The following is a 25,105-nucleotide window of genomic DNA, read 5'->3' as shown; positions in this document are numbered from 1 at the left end:
TGAAAATCGCTAATCCAATGGTAATAGTAAAAATCAGAAGGCACCGTTGGATCAACGATTTTCAAAGTGGCTTAATAAATAGTAAAAAAATTCCAAAAAATGTAAAATTTTGTCTCCAAGCACATATTAATATGGAGAACGAGATAAACGGTTTGGATCGGTTATTTGGATTTTGAATCCGGTGATTATAGTCCAATGCATAAAGATGCCTATGCATTGCAATGTATGGTAGCCTTACTCTCTCTCTCTCTCTCCCTCTCTATGTATATATAGAGGTTGGCTAATATCAAATCGATTGTTCCTAAGGTTCCATGCAACTAAGTCATTTTTTAATTTTCAAAGTTCAAAATGTCGATCCGAACCATTCAAATTGATCTCTTTATTAAAATGTGCTTGGAGACCAAATTTTACATTTTTCGGAATTTTTTTACTATTTATTAAGCCACTTTAAAAATCGCTAATCCAACGGTGGCTTATGGTTTTACTGTTTTGTTAAGCCAGTGCTGGATCAGTGATTTTTAATGTGGCTTAATAAATAGTAAAACAAATTTAGAAAAATGTAAAATTTGGTCTCCAAGCATATTTTAATATAGGGATAACATCTAACGGTTCGGATCAATTTTTTGAACTTTGAAAATTGAAAAACGACTTAGTTGCACGAAACCTCAGGAACAATTGATTTATTATTAGCCAACCTATATATATATATGTATGTACACTAGACACCGGGTCCATTTACCATTAGATTGATAATCAGATGATTTTTGTTGGGTACATCTGCAATACTGCAAGTAAAAAAATTATAGCAGAAACGTTTTAGTTGTATTACGCGCCCCAACAGATTTGAATTCCTCAGCTTACATTGCTTCTTTATTGTATTTTTTTTTTCTTGAAAATTAATGTACCATGGAGGTGCATTACTTCATAATTCATTGAAGATCCTAGATTTGTTGGTAGTGCGCTTCCAATATTCGTTCACTTAATATGTCTTCAAATTTCACTTTAAAGATATCCACCAAGCTTTCTAAAATAAAGAAGAGAAAAACGTAACCGAACAGTCTGTATCCTCCCAGGTCGCGTACCCAGATTAAAATTGACGACTCATCAGGTATTGCACTGGATTTGAATTCAAATTAAACAATCTTCAGTCATAAAAAATGGGACCAAAAATAGTAGTCATCACTTATTCTACAAGAATGCTATAAGAAAACCTGGTGGGGGATATATAAAGTTATGTTGAACCCTGAATCTATATTGGATTAGGGCAAATCAACAAATTTGATTTCTACTCGGGGGTATAAATAATCAGATACCCATTTTTTTTTTAAGGATGTTATGAAGTAACAATCAAATAAACTAATGAACAAATTGCAGGACATCTTTTAAAGAAAAGCCAAATGGCATCAGGTCAGTTTGATAATAAGCTTTATGCTTTCTCACAGCACAGGGATAAAAAAAAACCATTTACTCAAAAGAATCAGTTATTGCTATAAACTATAAAGAGCAAAATTTTTTTTTTACTAATTTCATATCTTTTAATTTCCAGAGTACAAAAAAAAAATGACTTTGGACTGAAATTCTTCTTCTATTGCTATTCTTCAACAGAGAGACAAAAAAGTACTTTGATTAACTTTTACTATCGTGCTCCCTTGTATTTACATAACGAATGAGAAAAGAATATCCCCGCCGCTAACAACTATATGAATTGTTAGGCTAACCTTTTAACGCCCCAACCTACAAAATGTGAAAGATTAAATTCCAACGAGAAAAAAGAGAAAATAATAAAGAAGATAAGGAGCTCTCATCTAGTTCATTAAATCTTGCACTAACTCTGTTTCAGGATTGGACTAATACAATTCTGAAGGAATTTCTATAAGGGTCACAATGTCATCATCACTCATGTTACCTACAGATCTGATCATCTCTAAAACATACTCAGAGAAGGAAAACCAGCGTTCTAGTAACACAAATTGACAAATGGAGGGAGAGATGCTCCAGAATTTCCAGAGTAAAATTAAAGACATACATGGCTGGTGAGATGTTGAGCCAGATGAAATACATCGAAGACCAAGGATACTACTAAAAAGAAGGGCACCCAACAACTCTTACATATCTTACAATATTTCCATTTCTTTGAATTTCTCCTACTTTGTTATTTATTTCTAAGTTTTTCTCATGCTCAAATGTCTTGAGCATTCTTTGCATATTCAACATGCAGTGCCGAAACTTTTGTAACTCATCTATTACAAGCAATGAGGGCATGACCCTTATATTTTCTAAAAAAAGAAAAAAAAATCTGAAGATATACACAATTTGTTACAACTTACAAGTAATAGGCACCCTATAAAAAATAAAATAAGAGTACCTCAAAGATAAATCAAGGGCATCCTCACGATTTTCATCTGGAGAAACAACCGAATTAAACGACGACCCATCTTGATAAACCACATTCTCTATTGCCAGCTGCACATAGAATTGTGGAAACTATGTTACTACAGGAGGAATTATTGCAAGGAAAAACAGAGTGTACTTGTTACCTTCAAAGTTAGATCAAGGGAATCCTCACGATTTTCATCTGGAGAAACAACCGATTTAGACGAAAACCCTTCGTTATAAACCACATTCTCTATTGCCAGCTGCATATAGAATTGTGCAAACTATGTTACTATAGGAGAAATTATTGCAAGGAAAAAACAGAGTGCACTTGTTACCTTCATCCCTAATTTGAGCATGGTTTGGGAATAAACAACCAGTAAAAAGAAAGAACATACAATGAAATTAATTTTAGGCTCAATTAATGAAAAAACAATGGATCCATGGTAGCAAAATTTGAGCATGGTTTGGGAATAAACAACCAGCAAAAAGGAAAGAACATAAAATGAAATTAATATAGGCTCAATTAATGAAAATACAATGGATCCATGGCAGCAAAATTTGAGGAGCACTGCAGATGTCTATTCTGAAAATATTATTATTGGGTAGTATTGAGTCGACCCAATGCATCCGCACCACCAAAATTTATATTTTAGTTGTGGTTTTGATAAGCATCATATATTTCTTTTCTCTAATAAAAATTAATCGGCTAATAATAACTGTCTATTTTATTTTCGCAAAATATTATAATCAAGTACTAGGGAGCCAGGTGAACACCAACCAGATGTATTCAAGTGATTTAAATCAGACATAACGCCATACACAATTAAATAATTTCAGAGAGATAACTTACTTTATTTTGAAGCTCAGCAATTTTGTTTTCATAGTACTCCCTCTAAATAAAGAAAATGTTGAAAATTACAGTTAAATTTTAAATAAAGATAGAGGAATATTAGCCACAGGGTGCAATTGTTTAAATAAATACCTCTTTTGCTTTCAAACGTTTTAAAGCATTTTCTTGCATTTCCTCTAATTGGTTAAGCTGTTCCATTGATAACTTTCCAAGGTTTTTGCCCTGCATTTGGCTATAAGAATTATCAGGAAAATTGCCATTTTGTGGTTTTTTTCAAACATCATTGCTTCTCCACAGGTATGATATAACCAGAACATAAAACAATGGAGGTGTATTATATACCTAACAATCAATTCTTCTTCAGCACATTTTATTCTTAATCTCTTAACTTCCTCCTCAAGGGCCTCAACCTACAAAACAAGACAACATTAGCAAAAATAATGAGTTCAAACCTTTCTCAGTTTTTTTTTTCCAGCAAATATTTTATTGTACATTTTTATGTGCCTTTGAAAATAAATCTATCATACACCTAGCATTTTATGAGGCTAAACACAAGTACAACTAGCATACTATTAATTAATATTTATAATCATTAATTGTAATGTGTTACTTTAAAAAAAAGGAAGAAAAACACCCAAAAAAAATATATAAATCCGTTGAGTCAGTTATGGTACTAGTCCAAACTAGGCGCCATACACATGATTCAAGGTATGTCTAATTTCCAAAATGTGTAAAATTAAATAGAAGAAAGAAATATCCTCATACATCTAATGAATCAAGAGGGAGGTTCTCCGGAGCCTCACCAGTTTCCCACCTTTCAAGGATCGCATCAATACTTCATGAAAAATAACAGACATGATTATTATTCGCTGATTTGAATAATGTTGTGGGTTTAATTTTTTTTTGACAAAGTCAAGGATTTGCTAACTATTATACAGATGCAAAGGCAATTCATCAAAACTGAGATCATAAAGATAAAAGTTTCAATGTAGAACATGGTCAGTCAAATATAGAAGATTAATATTCAAGAAACATCAAGATATTATATGCCATTGATCCTGGAGATAACCATATATTAGATCCCTGATTTCACTATAAAAAAACAAGAAATATCAAGATAAGATCAATCCTTTCGAAATTTGATATTCATCCTTTTTACTTCGCAAAACGCACATCCATATTGAGATAAGCCCGCCTAGAGAAAACAACACAGATCGAAACCTCAAAATGAGGATAGCACAGAGCAAAATAAACAAAATCAGACTAAAACACCACGTTAAGAAATGCAATTGGATGATTAAAACAAACTTACATCGTAATTCGTAAACAACTCTACCCAGTAAACCTAAAATATCAGAAATAGTATATAAAAAATGTACCTTGTGGGGTTCCCGTTCTCCTCAGACGTGTAAAGCTTATTAGTATCTGATATCGCGATAATCCCCACCTGAGCCCCGCACATTATCGAGAGTTCTTTCGCCTTCTTAAAAAGCCCCTTGCGCCGCTTAGAGAACGTCACTTGCTTCTTCGCTTTATCCTCGATCTTTTTTATCTCAATCTTTCTTCTCGGCATGGTGTACTCAAGGGCCTTAGAAACAAACCAGAGTTGAATGGAGGTAGACGACAGATTTTGCTTTTCAATTGTGGAAGGGTTTAGGATGGCGGGGACAGGGGGAGAAGGCTAGGCCGGGGAATGTGAATCAGAATTTTTTATATTTTGAAATTCATTAAATATTCATTCAAATGATAGATGGTATTTTCGGATGATTTTATTTTTAGAAATATTTTCTCTTAATATCTAATTTGGTATTATTTAAAGCAGTTCTATTTTGGGTCTAAATTTTAATAGAATAATTATTTCTGTACCGGCGCTACAGTACCCGCACAGTACCCGCGCTACAGTAACTGCATTTAGAGGAATAATGTATTATGGTCCCAACTAATTATATTGTGTCCACTAATTATTATTCTAAAAAGATATTATATAGTCTTAACTAATTATTATTCTAAAATTCTAGCAGCACCCTTTCAAAACCTCGGCACTAATTCCGCGTCAACATTTCTCTAACAAAAATAGTTGACCTCATAAAAATAAATATTTCAGTGCATAGATATAAATACTTTCAATACTTAGATATTAATACTTTCAATGTCATATGTAAAAAGAGAAGGGATCCAATTACAATATTATGGCAGTTTAGGTTTCCACAAGTAGTTATGTAAAAATTACAACGTTGTTTACTATATAGATATAAATACTTGTGTTCTTTGAACTATATACTTCAAGATTTGACTATTAATATTAAAAAAAAGTTATGGATCTAGAACGGTTGCGGTCCCCACAAGCAATTATGGTAGTTTAAATGCGGGTACGACATCAGAAATTTCAAAAAAAAGTGTGAGTACGATTATTTAAAAATAATTAATTTATCATTTACATTGTTTACTATATAGATATAAATACTTGTGTTCTTTAACTATATACTTCAAGATTTGACTATTAATATTTTAAAATAAAGTTACAGATCTGGAACAGTTGCGGTCCTCACAAGCAATTATGACAGTTTAGGTGCGGGTACGACATTAGAAATTTCAAAAAAAAGTGCGGGTATGATTATTTAAAAATAATTAATTTATCATTTACATTGTTTACTATATAGATATAAATACTTGTGTTCTTTGGACTACATACTTCAAGATTTGACTATTAATATTAAAAAAAAAGTTACAGATCTTAAGTGCAGTTATAGCAGTTTGGTCCCCACAAACAGTTATGGCAGTTTAGGTGCGGGTACTGTGTGGGTACTGTAGCGCGGGTACTCATATCAGCTTCCATTTTAGTATGCATTGCCATGCATGTAAATAGACTTCATTAACTCTTTTAAAAAGAAAAATTTAGAAATAACTTATTTTGTAATGTTTTATCTAATTTATCCTTATTTATGGCCCTTCTATTTTGGTCTAAATTTGATTCTGCATTATCGCGTATGTGAATAGAAGTTATTATTTGAATAAAAAAAAATAAAAAATAGAAGTTATTAGATATCCAGAAATAACTTTTTTCTTTTCTTTTTCTAATGCATATGACAAACTAAATAATACTAGAAAATACTTATTTGATGATTTGAAATTATATGTAGATTTTATCTAAAACGGGTAATATGGCGAGAAAGTTTACCTCCTAAGCAATAAAATTATAAAAAATATAATGGTAAAATCAATGCCTATGTTTGTGAACCAAATATACGACAACAACAACAACTAAGTTTTTAATTCCAGACAAATTGAGATAGGTTAGAAATAAAATTCAATCGGAATAACAAAATCAAAATAGATAGTAAAATAACGACGACAACAATAATAATACGTGGATTATTATTTTAATATTATAATTTATGTATAATTGCAAGGACCTTGTGTGCTGTACAATAAATCTCTCTCTCTGTTTTTTTTTTTTTAAAATCTAACAGTGGCTATCAGGTTGTACAAGAATTGATAAAATCACAATAAGTTCATATTGAAAAAAAATAGATACTAACTAAAGGTACTCTCCCGATAAATGCAAGTCATGCAACTAAAGGTGCTATAATTGAGCAAAGCTAGTGTGTATTGTGTTGATCAAGAGAATTTAGTGAATACAATTTCAAAATTTTATTATATTGACTTCAAACGAAAAATTTAAACTATTGAAACCTATCTACTTCAGAAGTGATGCGTAAACATGCAAAATTTTGAAATTTTACATAACTTGTAAAATAATTTGTAAAACTTTACTTGTTTACCATTTGACTTTGTATTAAATAAATTTCAAAATTTTGCATATCACACATCACTCGTGAAGCAGTTAGGTTTTAATGGTTTGTATTCGTCGTTTCATGTCAATTCAATAAATTTTTTGAATTGTGCTCATCAAATCTTCTCGATGAACACAACACATGTTAGTTTTGCTCCTACTAATCTATGATAAATTAAAAAGATATTTAGAGAAAGTGAAAGAGAAGGATTATTTTTTTTTGTTAGCTTTCTTTATTAACTGAGTTATTGAGTTAGATATAAGAAATAAAAAAAAATAAAAGGACAAAATAAATATTTCGAGTAAAAAGTTTCTCTCAGTACACGATGTTAAATTTAATTTCTTGTGTTTAAAATAACAACCCTCGTAAAATATATCGTATTAGTGTATGTATTCAAGGAACCGGTGAGTAATACAGAAATTCCAACAAGATACACCTAGAACAATATATTGGATTTTAATTATGAAACTTGCACAATAGCATGTAGTTAATTCAAAGAAAGTAAATATGACGTCATTATAACTTTTGTTTACTTATTATATAGAGTTTATATATATTGTTTTAGATGTAACTTTTTTGAATGCTTAGAAGGTAGAACTAATGTAATTAAAATTACTTGTTTATTGTCAAAATGAAGGTTAAATGTTACTTGTCAAAATATTTTTTTATAAAGTAGATTGTCAATAAAATTTGCGAAGCTTGATAAAATAAATCAATATATAGATCATCATAATAATAAAAAAAAAAGAATCATCGTAACTCCACTGAATGAGGAGTATAATTACATTTTTTCTTTTCTTTTCTTGTAATTGCTTTAAAAATATTAAAGAAGTGATCAAAATATAAATGACAAATACAAAATATTAATTTATTTTATAAATAACTTTTAAGGATAAACAAATATTAGGGATTTTTTTTTGTGTGATACACGAGAGGAAAGCTGTTTTTAAAGAATAAAATTATCTTATATATTAAAATATTTAGATAATATCGTGTTAATTAAGAGAGGAGCCGTGAATCCGTTCAATTAATATTTTTCCTCAATTTCCCCAAATTTTATTTCCACATCTACTCTCTAGTTAAAATCGGATCCCGCCACAACCTCGCCACAATCTCGTCTCTTCCCCTTTGTAACAAACTCCTCGTTAAAACCCCTCCTCCCAAAAGGGGTCACCGGTGTAACCCTAACCTCGCGATGAGCCGACAATCGGATCAGGGATTCTGGACCTCGTGTCCCGCGTGCTGCCACGTGCACCAGTACGGTCGCGAGTACCTCAACCTCAAGCTCCGGTGCCCCAGCTGTCGCCGCCCATTCGTCGCCGTCGAACTGTCTTCTCCTCCTCCAGTCGTCCCTGGCACTGAGATGTACTACTGCACATGGGGCTTCTTCCCCTTGGGTTTTCCCGAGGGCCTCACTCCCCCTACTAACTGGGCCCCACTCAGGCCCTCCAACGACCACCCCTCCACCCGTGTGGACCCTCAACCAGTCAATCCAGCCCCCCAGAAAACCACCTCTAGGAAGAAGGTGCTAGCATGGAAGGGAACTGTCAGCAACGGAGGAGCTCTAGAAGAAGAAGACGAAGAGGTTTTTAGAGGAATTGATGTGAATGAGGAGGCTACGGTTTCTGATCTGATGGGAGATGATACTGGAGGTCGTAATCACACCGATGAAATTGGGTTCAACATAGATGTGGATGTGGATGCGGCTGGGGAGGATGTTTTTGGTATTTGGTAAACTGCTGTGGTTTGGTTTTAACATGGTTTTATTAATATAGAGTAGAGGAAGAATTAGGGTTAGTTTCTTCTATTTAATTAGAGGGTTTTCTGTTTTTGGAGAGATGTGGGATTATACCAACCCGCACATGAAATTTAGTGTGACTATGTTAGTCAATGTAAATCTGGAAATTAGTGTGGTATCATTTGAATTTTTTGTCTACTGGTTATGATTTGAGACACTCTTATCTTATTTTGTTAGTACTTATGATGTGGATGTTGTTTTCTTGGCTTCGATCAAATTTGAATGAAAGGTTGCTGATGCATGTGCTGAAAGATTAATCTGATTTACTTTATTCGGTATCTGTACCAGTACCAGTAATGCCATCACCTGCTGTGCCAGTTGTACCAGGTGTGCCTCAGCCATCACCATTCATCCTACAATCCCCTGCTCCTCTGCTTCCTACTCCAACCCTTCAAATTAACAATTCCTTCACACCCTTCGCTGCAGCAGAGGATGAAGCTGACCCTAGTGAGCAAGGAAGAAGGTCAAGGGCAAAAAACTGGCTTCACCACCAGGCCCATATGGATTGGAACTTTTACTGGTACTGCTTTTAAGGAATGTACCACTTTTCCTTACAAAGCGAGAAATGAGGTTTCTGCTTACTGTTGAATAATTGCTGTCATGTTTCGATTCCTAGATAGTTAATTCAGATCTCACTACCTTGTCATAGATACCATGTACTTGCTTGGGGGGAGGCTAAAACTTAAGATACATAATTATTAATTTGTGGTAAGTGAGATTTAAACTTAAGATCTTTTGAGCGCAAAATAAAATCTTAACCACTAGACTACAAGTACACATCTAATATTTTAAGAAAAGGGTTGCACTATATAAAAACTTCAAAGAAATAAAAAAAATCGATTACTTTTCAACACGCGTAATTAAAAAAGTCAATTACAGTTGCAGTAGAACCACCATCAAGTGAAAATCTCGAAAACCCTAATTTCGTTTATGCTCAAGCCAACCCAGTTAAGCTACTAAATCGCCTGACACATGAAATGAAAAATTGACATCTTAAGTAAACATTTTACCGAAACTTATTTGACACCATGCCTGATGATGATATTCTCAAAAACCTACTGAAAATCAGGTACTGGGAAAAAATGCTACTTGAAGAAAAATAGCCTACAGTCAAATTGAATTCTAGTCACTAAGTACAAGTCTAGGCAAATTAATTGAAGGAGCATTCTTACTTTATGTCAGTGTCTTTTATTGATCGAGGCAACCGTATTGAATAAGGACTGAATAAACTCTCCTGTTCTAACGGATATCAGTGCACCGACATTGAAGCTCAGTGTGTACAAATTAAAAATTCAAAGTTTGTGGGAGGGTGTTTGTTGCTTAAATTATAGTTTCAGAAATATATTATGGGTTTATTAGTGTTACTGACAGTGCAAATTAAGCAAATTGATACCAATTTAGATTTTTATACTAGTCTCTAACTTTCTGTTTGGCAAAGAAAGAACTAATAATGAAAAGGATCATTAATGAGAAAAATATAACTTCAGGAAATTTCCCACGACGTACTTGGAATTTGGTTATGATGATATATATTGAAGCTACAGATTCCATACCATTTGTTGGAAATAACAAATTTATACAATAATATATTTTTTGTTTTTGTTTTATGGTTTCGCCTTCTCATTGTATCATAGTTTCTAGCTTGTGGTGTTACAATCAACCAATATAATATTTCTAGGAAAATTTTATTTGATGAAACCATAAAACATTTTCACGATCTTTCATTCGACCTGTCAACTTTTTCCTTGGAACCAAACATATTTTACCAAAAAAAAAAAAAAAAAGAAGGCCCTCAAACTGAATAATTGATCTCCCAAGTGATTTTCGGCTCGGCTGGGAGTATTCTATTCCTGCAGTTTGCCTAAACATACGTACCATTCCTTCGTAATCAGGCCCAGTTGTCAAATATTTCTGGGCTGAAGCTCCTTAAACTATATGGGCCTTCTTCTAGAATATAACTTTTATGGTCTTTAAAGAGAAAAAATTATCGGAAATGGGCTTTTGATGTAATAACGCCTTGGTCACTGGCCTCATTGCCCCTGAATTCATCTCCTTCAGGGATCGTGCCCCTTCTCTCTCTCTCCCGATTTTCTTCGGTCTCATCTCGAGTCTCTCTTTTCGCGCTCGCACTCTTTTTTCAGCTTCAGATCTGACAAGGTAACTTATTAATTTTCCCTGGCGATGCATTCATATTACTATCTGCTCGATTTCGTTTTACCTTGAAACTACGATTTTATTGATGGTAGTTTTTGAATCGGCATAGATCAAGTTGAGTCGAGAGAAAAATTAGCGCTAATTTAGAACACAAATCGGAGTTATTGTTCAAACTATAGAACGCTTGATGAAAATTGAGATAAAAGCGTTGGAGATCTGGTTTGAATGGAGGATTAGAAAAAAAAAAAAAAAGAATGGAGGGAATTAGAGAAAAAGAAGTCATTTTCCCCTCATTAGAAAAAAATATTTTTCACTAATTTATTTCATGCATGTATTCTACTGAGATTCAGGTATTATTATTAAGCTAATATGTATACAAAACCCTAAACCACTATCCAGGGGTCTTTTATAAGCCATAAAAGTATCTTGGATAATATTTTGCACTTTTGCTGATTACTAGAAGTTGCTGCTATTAACTATAAATCTTAATCTTAAGTAAGGCCATGGTAATATTAAGTTTCACATCTCATTGTATCTACTATGAAATTTACAGTTTTCTAAGAAATTATCGTTCCTTGTGTTTGTCCTGGTTATCTCTGTTGATTTATGAATTATTTTGTACTCTGGCATTAATCTTAATTTTACGTTTTTAAATTTTGTATGGAAGGGACAATATGGCAAAAGAAAATGGGAAGAGTTCAATATTTTAGTTTATCATATTGTACTCCCATTTTATAATGTTCTTTTGCATCCATGAACATTTCCTTGTGGGAGGGGGGTGGGGGAATGTTGGTTCTTTTGTTTTAATACATTTGTACCGATTTTGGATCGTCCCACGCATACCTTGACCATCTATTTCGAATCTGATGACCGAGATCACTCATGGCCAAACAGCCCCCGAATCTGAAAATTCAATAATCAGAAGTGATCTGGACCGTCTCAATCTGAAATAGACTTTTAGATCTGCCTGGGATAATCTAGTCAATATCTTACAATGGTGAGGGAGCTGTATCATTTGGCAAATTCTTATCTCTAGATAGAATCTGCCTTTTTTTGCTCGAATGTTTTTTAGTCGAAACATTCCATATAATCATTCTTGGATCTATTAAATTTAATCATTACTGTTTCTAATTTCAGATGTTTGACGATCAGGATTTGGGGTTCTTTTCAAATTTTCTCGGCATCTTTATATTTGTCTTGGTGATTGCATATCATTACGTGATGGCTGATCCAAAATACGAGGGAAATTAGCACTCTGTACTTCACTTCAAGCAATGTAGTATTAAGAATTTTTCTGTTATCACTGGCTAATAGTATGGACCTTTATATGTGAGATGAATTTTTGGTAGCAACTCTGAGTTGGCTTTGTTTGGTGCAATGTGATAGTATTTAGACCTTGATATGGATTATTTATAAAAGGATTTTACTTTGGTTTTTTTTTGTTGTTGTTGTATGCTTGTTTTTTCTTTGGGAAAATTTCTAGTGTACCCATACAAACATTCAAAATAGCCAATATCCCCATAAAAACACCATAATATCTAATATCCCCATACAAACTTAACTTTATTTCTTCTATCCCCTTTCTTTTATTTAACCTTTTATTTATTTATTTTAAAAATAAAATAGACAAATATACCCTCCTCTCTCTTCTCTATCCTTCATTATATAAGCTTCAGGCATTTCTATTCTGGTTTTAATAAAAGACAAATGGCTATGCATGCTGTCAAAATCTAGCCTATTTCAGAGGACGTTTGTGTTAGGAGAAATTAGGCTACATAGAGAACAAATTAGATTGTATGTGAAAACAGAGTTTTGTCTCTTTAGGCAAATTAGTGCTTTAGTTTGAACAGTGTACTTGTGACTATTTCTGAATTTCTAAGCATGGTTTTGAAAAGATTGAAACCATTACAATATTATGATGGAAACATACAATTTGGAAAAAAAAAAAAAAATTATTTCTTAACTACAAAAAGGAAAATGTCACTCTAGATGGTTCAAATTTGAAGATGGGATTAAAAGATAAATCCAAATGAGATGGCAAGGCATCAATCATTTTCTGAGAGCACCCAAAGAATATGAATATATATTTTTATAAAAATGTGATCATTTTAGAATAGTTAGTTTTACATGTAGATTGTTATTAGTCAAATGAATGGCAGAGCAAGGACGTGCTTATATCAGTAATGAACAATTGGGTTGGTGCTTCAGGCGATGATTAAAAAATTGATACACGACACTGTTCCTAGTATTATGGAATTGCTGCTAGAAAGACAAGGTGAAGAGTATAGGTACTTGACATGTACCAGTACTAAATACAAGCTTACATTGTTGTGCAAGAATGGACATATGTGCCGAGGTTCTTTTAGTAGTCTCTTCTTTGTGAGAACCTGAAACTTTCATTGTAATGTCCATCCAATTTCCATCATTGAGAAGTCTCAAGATGAAATGTGACGGTCAAAGAGATTCATTAGGTAAATAAGAAGGTCAAAAGAAAAACGCAGAGTTCATCAGGCTACTTCACTCGATACAGGCCTATAGCGATGTGAGTGGGCCAAAATAATTTGAAAAATGTATAGTAGTGCAAAATTATTTACAAATAAAAATTCTTCCCTTGGACTTTATAATTTCATTCCGCCTCCCCAAATAAAACACCATGGGTTAAAGATGAGAATAGGTAGAAGAGGGTATACAAGAAGGAGATTAGGAGAGAGAGGAGAAAGGAGGGTATATTTGTCTCTTTTATTTTCAAAATAAATAAATAAAATGTTAAATAAAAGAAAGGGGATAGAAGAAATAAAGTTAAGTTTGTATGAGAATATTAGATATTATATTATTTTCATGAGGATATTAACTATTTTAAAAATTTGTATGGGTACACTAGAAATTTTCCCTTTTTCTTTCTCAAACTGGTTATCTGACCTGGCTGTTTGCACTGGTATACTTTTGCTTCTGAACTAGATAAGGGTGACATGAACTGGATCATAACTGCTTCGAGAATCTAGAGTTGTTATTTAATCGATCCTTCTGATTGCTAGTTCATTTCATCAAAATCAAATTAATATTCTTCGACCTACTCATGAGCTTGGTCCGGAACAATTAAAGTTGGTTCACAAAGTCCAGGTCCAGGCTACATTATCCATTTATAATTGAGAAAAGTCTGAAAATGGCCCTCAGACTATTGTGGTTGGTTCAGTGGGTCTGGATCCCTAAAATAACTCAAAGTGTGAGTTTGGATCGGGACCGTCCAATCAGAATCTGGACCAATTCGGTCTAGGTTGGAACAGACAGAGTTTATTTCATATTCGTGCGTGGTCTAGGTTGGAACTGACAGAGTTTATTTCATATTCGTGCGAATTTTGATTGGACTATCTGAATCTTAGGTCAAATTTTGTGTTACTTTAGGATCCAAATTCTGATTCAATTTGGCCATCTAACTTTTGTTTGCTTCATATGTTAATTTATACATTCTCAATTTCGAACTCATTTTATTATTCTTTTGATTTTGGCACTAAATATATTTTAACAGCTAGCAAGCATACTGCGTTGCAAGGATGTTTTATAAAGTACAGTATGCTTATTAATTCATCCGGTCCTTTATTTTCCCATTTTAACTTTAAAAAATAAATAATGATTTAATCTAGCTCCAACCGTATCTATTGAAAAATGCGCCCTAGTGTGACTTCGTGGCATTGATTGGATTGATATACATCCTCTGAAGTTGGTACCAATTATTAGGCTACGTGAAATAGTAAGAAACAAGGTGGGAAGGATGGGGAATGAGTTGTATGCTTCTATGGGAAATGAGAATGAATTCTTATCTTAGCTAACCTTGTAGCACCAAAGGAAGTGAATCTAGCCTCCAACTACATTACTTTGTTTCAATATCAGATTTTTATTTTTTAAATACTGACAGAGGCTGTCGGGGGTAACCAAAAAATAAAAAAATACATCATAGCATCAAGTGCCCAAAACAACAGTAAAAGGAATCCCTTAAAATAATCCTCTTAGCAGAATTGCATCCACATCTTAGCATCATGAACCGTGACTTTGCAGAATATGTATCGGTATTTGCTTTTGTTCAAACAATTTTTGTTGCGTTGTTTCTATATTTTCCAGCACGTTGAAGCGAAAAATATGCATTCAAAGAATTTTCTTGTTGCGTTGTTTCTATACAATTTCTTGTTCGTTGGACGTCCCAATCTTGTAGCCCTAAATCCAAGGATGATTGCTCCGTATCTTCTCTTTGCATAATATGCACACCCAAAGTAAAAGCCATACTATCCCATAACCGTAGAGCTTTTGTGCATTCAACCACATGTTTCACAACGCCCTTGACAATTAAAACCTTTTGTAAGTTGTCATCATCAACTCATGTATGAGCAATCAGCAATCTATTCTTGAGGAGTAGATAAAGAAATATACAAACTGACAGAGGTACCTTGAGTCTCCATATTCTTTTGAAAGACCATAAAATTTGGCCGAGTATTGTCCATCTGTTTGCCCTCGCCAAAGCAGCTGATCAACAGCCCTTGTGAATTGCATCATTGGCAAACCTGAGTTGTGGGTGACTAGCTGTCTCATCTGTACCCCTCCGCCAAAGAAAGCATGATTCAAGTTAGATACCGAATTCAAACCTCTGCTGGCTAATGGTGAACCGTACGTTCCATGCATCCAACCAATACAAAATCCTCTACCCTGATTCATTCTCCTATTTGTAGACCACCAAATAAAAACCAGTTTTAAGGACTTCAAACTTCTCCAGAAGAAAGATCCGACCTGCCTCCAAAACATTGGCCCCGGTTCCCGGTTCCCTGCTCCTTGTTCGCTTCAAAACAGAAATAGTAGTGGTCCACAATGTGTACCCCCGTCACCACCATCAAAGTAACAACAATATATTCCTCATATGCAAGTTGGATACTCACATCCCTCCCCAAGGCAAGCAAACCGTATCCCAATTACTTGTTATCCTCATTTTTTCCCCACAAAAAAAACCACCTTATTTGATCCATTCTACGCAATACCCATTTCGGCAGTTGAAAGCAAGCCATAAAATAAATTGAAATAAAACCTGCCTCTTAATATCAATTTCCCTTTCCAACCATCAAGTTTTGTTTCAAATCTTTGTATTAACGGTAAGTACAAGTCCTTAGTCAGCTTTCTTATCATTAGAGGCATTTCCAAATAAATTGTTGGAAATTGCGACTGCCGACATCCTAGTAACACATCAACTCGGTTCAGATCATCATGCCGAATATTTATCGAGATCCACATGCTCTTATTGTAATTTAGGGGGGCAAATTAACAAAATATAAGTTGATGGGTCTATAAATCTATTGAACCGAATCCGTATCCTCTGCATTAACTCAAACTTTGAATTAATATATCTTAGCCGTCCGATCAGAATCCGAACCAATTCGGCCTAAGGTGGAATGCACGAGGCCCCTCTAAAATTAGTACCAACACGGATCAAACGGTCCAAATTGCAAAGGATACGAATTCAATTGAACCAACAACAATAGTTCAAGTGCCATTTCAGATTTTTTTTCTTTATAATTTTTTTTATTGCTTTTCTAGTTTGGGCTTTGGTGGTCATGAGGTAGTTGTGCCGCTGTGTCATGAATTATTTGCGCAACACTTGGAAAAAAAAACGTCAGAAAGAATTATCAGAATTTAATTTTGTCTGAATGAAAACACTTTAACACTTTAATGAGTAATGGCAAGGATTTGGGGGAGAAGAGAGGGACAGAATGCTTCTCTGAATTTTGAATTTTTCTATTATTTATCGGTCCTGATTGACTTTACTTTCTCTCTGAACTTTTTTTTTTTTTTTGCTCTCCTCTTAAATTCTGATTTGTAATTTGAATTAAATTTAGAGTTAAAATTAAAATATATTTTTTAAATTATGATTGGTAATTAGAATAACAAGTCAGAGTATTAAAAATTATAAGTTCAAATATTATTTTTTTATCTAGTACATGATTAGTTAATGGATTTGACCCAAGGTTCTAAATAGCATTTATAGTGGCATAGCGGGGAGACAAAAAAAAAAAAAGCTTTAGAGAATAGCGCATCTATAGCGGAAGCTATCATAAATAGCATTTTCTTATTTCAAAAATTATATTTTATATTTTTACTAATAGTAAACATGTCTCATCGAGAAAAAAAATCACTAAATTGATTAAGAAGTTATAATATTCATATTGAAGTTTAATTTCTTACGAACAAGATCCCTAGGCATTGTTTTAATTTTTCATTTTTGGAAAACCTAACAATAATGCATAATGCAAAATTTAATTGATATAGCGGTATAGTTCGCACATGTTTCATTATATTGATATAGTTTGATAAAGTAAAAAAAAACTCATCTGGACATTAACGCCCATTAAAATTGCAAAATCATAAGCCCATGTAGCATAGTAGACCGCTATTGCCGCTACACGCTATAGCGGCCGTAGCTCAATTAGCGCAGTTTTACCCCGTAACTTAGCTTTTTAGGTCCAAAACCGCTATAACTAGCTATTTAGAAGCTTGGTTTGACCCGATTAGTTATTTAAACCCAATTCGCAATTTTTTTGCTCCCAAACAAAAATCCTAAATCCTCCCCTGAGAGAGACAAGAACATAAATTAAACTATAAATTATCTTGGTTATTTGGAGGAAGAAGGAAAGACTAACTAAAGATTAGTGGCTTTAAAATAAATAAAAAACCTAATCATTTAAGCGATCAATTCGTTACATAATGTTTGCCTTCATTTTAATACGGTACTTAGGATCGGTCTGTAACATGAATTTGTATCTCCATTTAAAATCCAAACAATTCAACATGATCTCCATAAGCAAATGTCCAATGTTTTTTTACTATGTTTTTTTAATGTTCGTCACATAAAGTTTGCCTTGACTTATCAATGTATATCAATTAAATGAGCTTCCTTTTCTGTTATAAAATTCATTGGAATGTCCTTAAAATACCGTGAACTAGTGAAGCAATGAGGTTTTATTTGATCTGGACCATTCAATCATAAGATGGATATTTTAATTTTACCTGAACTCTGATGAATTTCGTGAAATTACAGTGGAGCCGAATCCATACTACCAGACACAAAAAGTGATCCAATAAGGAGTCCCAAGTTTTTGTGCTCAGAATTGCATTAACTGTTTTTGTTGCCAAGTGATTGCCAGATATTCACACATGACAAAAGAATCCATTTGGCACATAGATATAAATATCATATTATATCAAGTGGAGAACCAATAGAAAGAGCACTTTTTATTTGAGAGGAATCAATTTATAATTTTTGTTACCAGGGAATTGAAAGAAAACTGAATCTGCACTAGGTGTCTAGGAGAGCTGGTTACAGCTATTTGTAAAAGAGAAGTATCCTGTATCCATAGATCCATAGCTTATCTTGACAAATTAGATCTTAAAAAATATAAGATATTTATGTTGTCTTTTTTGGAAATCGGCTTGAATTCAATTTATCTATAATTTCGAACTCTACTCTCCCGAACCATTTTTTTTTAGTAAATATTGGAGGTCAAGTCACCCAACTATTTAATATTTTTATTATTATAATAAGGAATTTATTTCATCCGAATTTCAAACTCATAACCTTTCACATAGAGATCATGTGTCATTGTCACTAGATCAAAGCCTAGTTCTCACTCTCCAGAGCTATTAATTTCATGTTTTGAAGTTATCTTTATTTTATTTTTATTGTTAGCTAATTCGGATATAAACGTATACACGCATATAGACATATTTATGTAGCATTCAATTAATTTTCATCAGGATTTATTTATTGTGTGTCCAAGCTGCTCATTTAACATTATAGATGCTATCCATTGTTGAATGTTGACTTGACATTAGGGACAGAAGAGATGGAGAAAATGATCAGCTGAGACGCTTTATGTAAAATTGACATTTCTGGAGGTAAATGTGTAATATTACCCTGCATTAAATTATTTGTCTTCCAGATGACCAGATTTGCAATGAGTAGGGGTTAAGTGGCATTCTTCGTAAAAACAGGCAACCCGTGAGTCCTGGTTTTCTGTTCGTACTTGAAAAAACCAAAAAAGAAAAAGAAAAAAAAAGAAGATCGGCCGGATGATGTGCAAAAGTTTCATCTACGTTTTGGCTTATTTAAATTGGGTGTTAAACAGGGTTATGTATGATAATACTTTTCATAAGGACGGAGCTAGACTTTCTGACTATGGGGATTAATCATATAAAGTTTTTATGCTGTGAATGAGGGTTAATTTACCGTATCCATAGTATTTTGTTCTAAATCATATAAAAAACTGTGTATAAATACCAAAAAATTAAAAAAAAGGGGGTCAATTGACCCCATTCAGGGGTGTTCAAACGGTTCGGTTTTCAACTGAACCGAAATTTTTTGGTTTAAATGATTCAGTTTTTCGGTTTAAATGGATCAATTCGGTTGAATTTTTGAATTATTTTGGTTTAAATGGTTCGATTCGGTTTAGATTTTTCGAAACCGATTAAACCGAACTGACCGAATTATATTGATTCAAGTATGGTTTATATTTTGTTTGGTCCAATAATTGCTTTATTTCTTTCATTTTAGTTTAAATATTTAAAAGAATAATCATTTTAGTACCCGTGCTACAGTAATCATGCTACAGTACCCACACTTAGAGAAATAATATATTATGGTCCCCACTAATTATATAGTCTCAATTAATTATTATTCTAAAATTCCAGTAGTATCTAAGTACTACTGACAATTATGGGAGTGGCAATTTATATTAGTTGTGTATAGTTGTATTTTTTTTTTTTTTCTAAACGAGTTGTAATTAACTGTACTGTGACCTTTCTGATAGCCACTATCAGAGTTTCAAAAAAAAAAAATTTGAGTAGTATCATTTCTCTATGGTCCTGACTAATTATATAGTTTCCCTTTTACAATTTTCGCACTCGTTCTCGCGTCAACTTTTATCTAACAAAAATAGTTGACTTCATAGGAATAAATACTTTTAGTATTTAAATATTAATACTTTCAGTGTCATATGTAAAAAATACTTAGATATGTATACCTTCGTAGTTATAAAAGACTTTCAGTGTCATATGTAAAAAATATTTAGATATGTATATCTTCGTAGTTATAAATACTTAGAAGATAAGATATTAGCACTTAAAAAAAATATTAATACTTTGATGCATTACTTGTTATAATTATCATTTTTGGAGTTCTCCAATCATCCCCGCGTCAGCCTTCCTCTAACAAAAATAATTGACCTCATACATATAAATACTTCAATGTATAAGTATAAATACTTTTAATACTTAGATATTAATACTTTCAGTGTCATATATAAAAAATACTTGCAAGTATAGGTATAAATACTTGTACGACGAGATATAAATATTTGCGCGACGACAAGTCTGAAAGTACGTCATCATGAATTTCATTTGAAAGAAAATATTACGTAGATATTAATAATATATATAAAAAATTAAAATTGTGGAGATTTTGCAGTCCCTGCAGGAAGTTATCTTTCTGCATTTAATTTTCGGTGGTCTCCCCACGGGTACAGTGCGGGTACTATTATCTTCGTGCTATAATACCCGCACAAAAAATAATTGTTCACCTCATAGGTATAAATACTTCCGTCCATAGATATTAATACTTTAGGAAAAAAAATCGAATTGTAGAGTTTTTGCGATCCCCACAAAAAATTATTTTTTCACATTTAATTTTCGGTGGTCCCCCCTGCGGGTACTGTAGCGCGAACACTGTTATCAGCTTCCTATTTAAAAACATCAACATATTTTGTATGAAATTGAACAACTTATCTATGAACATGTTTAATTTTCATTAATAATGACACCAATAGATTTACTTCGGTTTGAACCGAACAAACCAAAATTTACTTCGGTTTGTTTAGTTCGGTTCTTAATCGGTTTATAGGCTTAATTGGTTCGGTTCAGTTCTATTTTTGAAAACCGAAAAAAAATTTAATTTAATTATTTTAATTCAGTTTCAACCGAACAGACCATTTGAACACCCCTACCCATTAACTCTTACTCCCTTCGCCTCTGCCTTTCGTACACAAGAAATCTCTATTTATTTTTGGAAGTTACTGAAAATTAATTAATTTAATAATTTTAGTTGCCAGTTTCAAAGTATTTCAATTATTTCACTCCAACAGCATAGTTCTAATTCTAACGGCAGAAAAGGAAGTATGAAATCTTTAAAAGTTGTTTCTCATAACCACCGACCCAGATACAACGGAGAGAGGATTCCGATAGCCTCGTTGGCTCGTTGCAACAACGCTGGACGAAATAATAAATGGCCAACGAGCTAATAGAATTCAGATCCCATCAGCTACCTAATCCGTTAGAATGAGATCCGAACCTTTCATTTCACTGTGGCATGAATCTTAAAGACTCCTTGTACATCCTACTCAGATAGATTCTTAAGAAAAAATCGTTCGGCTGAGATTTTTGCAGGTACTTACGGTATGGATACTCGGACTAGGACTTGGCTACGGTGCTATGGGTTGCATAGAGGTCTCTCGTGCTACGGCTCAATATTCGACTTTTAAAAATTCAAACGGTCGATCCGAACCGTTCATCTTGTTCTCCATATTAATATGTGTTTGGAGATCAAATTTTACATTTTTTGGAAAATTTTTACTATTTTTTTAGATTTATTGAAAATCGCTGTTTTTCAGACAAATCTGGACCATAAAAAATAACAATATTCAATAAATCTAAAAAAATAGTAAAAAATTTCAAAAAAAATGTAAAATTTGGTCTCCAAACACATATTAATATGGAGAACAAGATGAACGGTTCGGATCGACCATTAGGATTTTGAAAAGTTGAATATTGAGCCGTAGCACGGGAGGCCTCTATGCAACCCATAACATATTAGCCAAATCCCTCGGACTATTGGGCTAAAGGATATGGTGGTGTCTGGTTGTGGGTTAAGATTAATGAGATCCAAATTGGTTATTTCAATTTAGACCGACTAAAGTTATTTTTATTTGGTTGAGGTCTAAAATTAAGTTAAAACTCAAGTAATTCTTAGTTTGATTATGTTAGAGTTTGTGGTTCAAGTTATGACTGATCAAAGTTAATTATGTTATATTTCATATAATTTTTTATTTAGCAATTTATGATAAAATTAATTTATCAACATTTTATGTAGATTTTTATCAGTAATTTTTGATAAATTGATTTATACAATATTTTAATATTTCACTTAGTTAATAATAATATCTTTTAAAATAATTTAAAAGGGAATTAAAAATTAAAAATGAGATAAAAAAATAATGATTTTGTATATTTTATGATATTTGATACATGATGTATTTAATGTATAGATTTATTTGTTATATTTTAGAATTAAATTATAATGCTATTAATTTTTTTTTGTTATTCGTTTCGTTTGGGCTTAATACGTATGTAGTGATCGGTGAAAATTTATATAATGTGCATTAACAAATTAATTAATTTAAATAAAATTTTGAATCACATTAACATGATATAGATTAGATCAAATTTGCTGTCATAAATTACTAAAATAGTATAATATACTTAGTATCAAAGCACAATTTAATTAGTTTTGAAATTCAAACGATTAAGCTGAGCCATTTAATGAAATTATTCTATTTTATAAAATTAAAGTGAGGGACGACTTCTTTATATAGACAATAGTACCAATAGTTTTTTCATCTTTTTTAGTATGAAATTAGGTAGAGGTCAAAATTCTGACATCATTCTTATAAAACATATTTTTTTTTATCTAACTGTATTAATAAATGGTTCTTCAATTTTATTATTTTTTAAATAATAAAATTCATGTTAATATTAACATCAACAATTTATTTTCTATTCCGAACAGCAATCCTGTATACATTACCTTATACCATGCTTTCTTATTACCCATTATATATAATAAATAAAAAAGCAAAACGACAGAATTTTTTTTTTTCTTGCCAAAACTCAGTGCAAAAGAACAAGAAAAACAGAGAGATACAGATGGAACGGGACAATGTGGACGCGACATGCGGTGTGACTGAAACGGCTGCCCGTGAACTCTCTGATTCCTCTCCTATCGTACCACCCGGTCAGGATTCGAAAATTCTATGCCTCCTTGCACCAAATTGAAAAAATAATACATCTTAACATTGGAACCGGGACGGTTTGATTGGGCATCGAACCAAATTCAATTCGATATCAGATCAAATGAGGGCCGTCCGATCGGCATTTGATCCCATGATACTAATCAGAGTACCGTCCCATTCACGCGAGCATGCATGTCATGTCTTGCTTAATCTATCTGTCAAAATAGTTAAATATGCAATAAGAAATCTGATCGATAAATTACCCAACAGAACCCTTGATTAAGGGAGGAGAATGGACGAGTGCACAGAGAAATTTAAAAGGCAGATGTAGTTGTAGGCATCAGAATACAGCACTGGAGAATTTAAAAAATGTTATAAGAACATTATCAGAATTCAGAATATCATTATTACAGTCACCTATTACCTATATATACATCACCTATCCATTGTCATTCTCACCACAAAAAACAAAATGGCCTCCCCTCTCTTTCTCCTTCTCCCTCTCCTCTTCCTCCTATCCACCACCTCCACGTCTGCAACTGACCTCCCGATCCACCATGTAAACCGCCGCCTCCCCGCTTCCCCTCTCGACTCCGCTCTCTTCCTCGCCCGCTCCGACTCATCCCGCCTCTCCCTTCTCCTCTCCCAAAAGACCAGTCCTTACCACAACATCCCTCTCGGCTCTGGCCAACAAATGCTAAACACCCCCTCTTATGTTGTGCGTGCCTCTCTCGGCTCCCCGGCCCAGCCTCTCCTCCTCTCTCTCGACACCAGTTCTGATGCTGCCTGGGTCCCATGCAGCCCATGCAGTGGCTGTCCTTCCTCAACCAATTTCCTCCCTTCCAACTCGACTTCCTATTTATCCCTCCAGTGTGCTTCAACATGGTGTCCTCTGTTCACCGGCACACCGTGCTCTGATCCAAACACAGCCACAACAACTCCTTGTTCGTACACACAATCAGTTGGCGATTCAAGCTTTACTGCTGGTCTTTCTCAAGAAACCCTGCAGCTAGGGCAGGATGCCATTCCAAACTTTGCCTTCGGTTGTGTCAACTCTTTCACTGGCAACACTGCCAACCTACCTAAACAAGGCCTTCTCGGCCTCGGTCGTGGACCCATGTCTCTACTTTCCCAAACTGGAAACATGTATGGTGGTGTTTTTTCATACTGTCTACCAAGCTACAAATCTTACTATTTCTCAGGCTCCCTTCGGCTCGGACCCGTCGGTCAACCGAAGAGCATTCGCTACACCCCATTGCTTAACAACCCACACCGGCCATCACTATACTATGTTAACTTGACCGGCATAAGTGTCGGTAAGGTTAATGTAAAGGTTCCACTAAATTCATTCAATTTTGACACTTTGGTTGGGCAGGGAACTGTGGTTGACTCCGGTACGGTCATAACTCGGTTCACTGCACCGGTTTATGAGGCACTGCGTAATGAGTTCAGGCGCCAGGTTAACGCTCCAAATGGCTACTCATCACTTGGTGCATTCGACACTTGTTTCAGTACTAATGATGTGGCACAGGCACCAAGCATTACTCTGCACATGGATGCTCTGGATCTGACCTTGCCAATGGAAAATTCGCTGATACACAGCAGTGCTACTCCACTTGCATGCCTGGCAATGGCTGAGGCACCAGCAAATGTCAATCAGGTGGTCAATGTGATAGCAAATTTGCAACAACAAAACATGAGGGTAGTGATTGATGTGGCAAACTCTCGCGTGGGGTTCGCACGGGAGCTGTGTAACTAATTAAAAGGGTAATTTATGTGTTTTTACAGCGGTTAAGAGGTAATTGAGGGAATAATTGATGTAGTAGTGTTGTGTGTGCTTTGTAGTCGGGGTAGATGCATGTGTGAACTGTAAGGTTTTCTATGCAAGTTCAGGCAGTTAATCAGTTGGTCAAAGATTTAATTTGCTTTACTTATTGGGTAATGTGATATTTTGAGGATTTAAATAATTTAATTATTATTTTTTGGGTCTTTATACTTTTTAATTTTGTAATATCAAAACTAAACGTATATGTCAAATTAA

General features: G+C 33.6%; 4 protein-coding genes across 8 annotated transcripts; 3 read left to right on the top strand and 1 right to left on the bottom strand.

Moving 5' to 3' along the window:
- Nucleotides 1-1,543: 1,543 nt before the first annotated feature.
- Nucleotides 1,544-4,838, bottom strand: LOC144559670 (uncharacterized). 4 transcript variants are annotated; one of them, XM_078308770.1, is made up of 6 exons: nt 4,606-4,838; nt 3,569-4,061; nt 3,359-3,458; nt 3,227-3,268; nt 2,366-2,463; nt 1,544-1,734 (listed from the first exon to the last, which is right to left on the bottom strand). In XM_078308770.1, exons 3-6 carry the CDS (start codon nt 3,452-3,454, stop codon nt 1,722-1,724), a joined length of 249 nt encoding a protein of 82 aa, XP_078164896.1. In that variant the 5' UTR covers nt 3,455-3,458; nt 3,569-4,061; nt 4,606-4,838; the 3' UTR covers nt 1,544-1,721. The 4 variants fall into 4 exon arrangements, 1 of the variants encoding a protein (XP_078164896.1); XR_013513202.1 differs by lacking the exons at nt 1,544-1,734; nt 2,366-2,463 and having other exon boundaries at nt 2,727-3,268; XR_013513201.1 differs by lacking the exons at nt 1,544-1,734; nt 2,366-2,463 and having other exon boundaries at nt 2,727-3,458.
- Nucleotides 4,839-8,095: 3,257 nt separating this feature from the next.
- Nucleotides 8,096-9,005, top strand: LOC144559221 (uncharacterized). Its single transcript, XM_078308216.1, has one exon. It carries the CDS (start codon nt 8,216-8,218, stop codon nt 8,753-8,755), a length of 540 nt encoding a protein of 179 aa, XP_078164342.1. The 5' UTR covers nt 8,096-8,215; the 3' UTR covers nt 8,756-9,005.
- A 1,821-nt stretch (nt 9,006-10,826) lies between these two features.
- On the top strand, nt 10,827-12,407 carry LOC144559220 (dolichyl-diphosphooligosaccharide--protein glycosyltransferase subunit 4A). 2 transcript variants are annotated; one of them, XM_078308215.1, is made up of 3 exons: nt 10,827-10,975; nt 12,110-12,248; nt 12,287-12,407. In XM_078308215.1, the coding sequence occupies exon 2, from the start codon at nt 12,110-12,112 to the stop codon at nt 12,221-12,223; it is 114 nt and encodes a 37-aa protein (XP_078164341.1). In that variant the 5' UTR covers nt 10,827-10,975; the 3' UTR covers nt 12,224-12,248; nt 12,287-12,407. The 2 variants fall into 2 exon arrangements, with proteins under 2 accessions (XP_078164341.1, XP_078164340.1); XM_078308214.1 differs by having other exon boundaries at nt 10,865-10,975; nt 12,110-12,407.
- An 11,120-nt stretch (nt 12,408-23,527) lies between these two features.
- On the top strand, nt 23,528-25,042 carry LOC144559149 (Eukaryotic aspartyl protease family protein). The gene has a single exon (XM_078308128.1). The coding sequence runs from the start codon at nt 23,537-23,539 to the stop codon at nt 24,821-24,823; it is 1,287 nt and encodes a 428-aa protein (XP_078164254.1). The 5' UTR covers nt 23,528-23,536; the 3' UTR covers nt 24,824-25,042.
- Nucleotides 25,043-25,105: the final 63 nt, after the last annotated feature.

Source organism: Carex rostrata, chromosome 9 (assembly GCF_964058835.1).
Source record: "Carex rostrata chromosome 9, lpCarRost1.2, whole genome shotgun sequence".
NCBI classification, from domain to species: domain Eukaryota; kingdom Viridiplantae; phylum Streptophyta; class Magnoliopsida; order Poales; family Cyperaceae; genus Carex; species Carex rostrata.
The sequence above is the reverse complement of the archived record's forward strand: the minus strand, read 5'-3'. Positions and strand labels throughout refer to the sequence as shown.

Coding starts and splice junctions, on each gene's coding strand:
- LOC144559670 (XM_078308770.1), bottom strand. CDS start 3,454: ATGCAGGGCAAAAACCTTGGAAAGTTATCAATGGAACAGCTTAACCAA. Junction 3,269..3,358: donor AACGTTTGAAAGCAAAAGAG/GTATTTATTTAA, acceptor TTCTTTATTTAG/AGGGAGTACTATGAAAACAA. Junction 2,464..3,226: donor TTGCTGAGCTTCAAAATAAA/GTAAGTTATCTC, acceptor TTCTATGTGCAG/CTGGCAATAGAGAATGTGGT.
- LOC144559221 (XM_078308216.1), top strand. CDS start 8,216: ATGAGCCGACAATCGGATCAGGGATTCTGGACCTCGTGTCCCGCGTGC.
- LOC144559220 (XM_078308215.1), top strand. CDS start 12,110: ATGTTTGACGATCAGGATTTGGGGTTCTTTTCAAATTTTCTCGGCATC.
- LOC144559149 (XM_078308128.1), top strand. CDS start 23,537: ATGGCCTCCCCTCTCTTTCTCCTTCTCCCTCTCCTCTTCCTCCTATCC.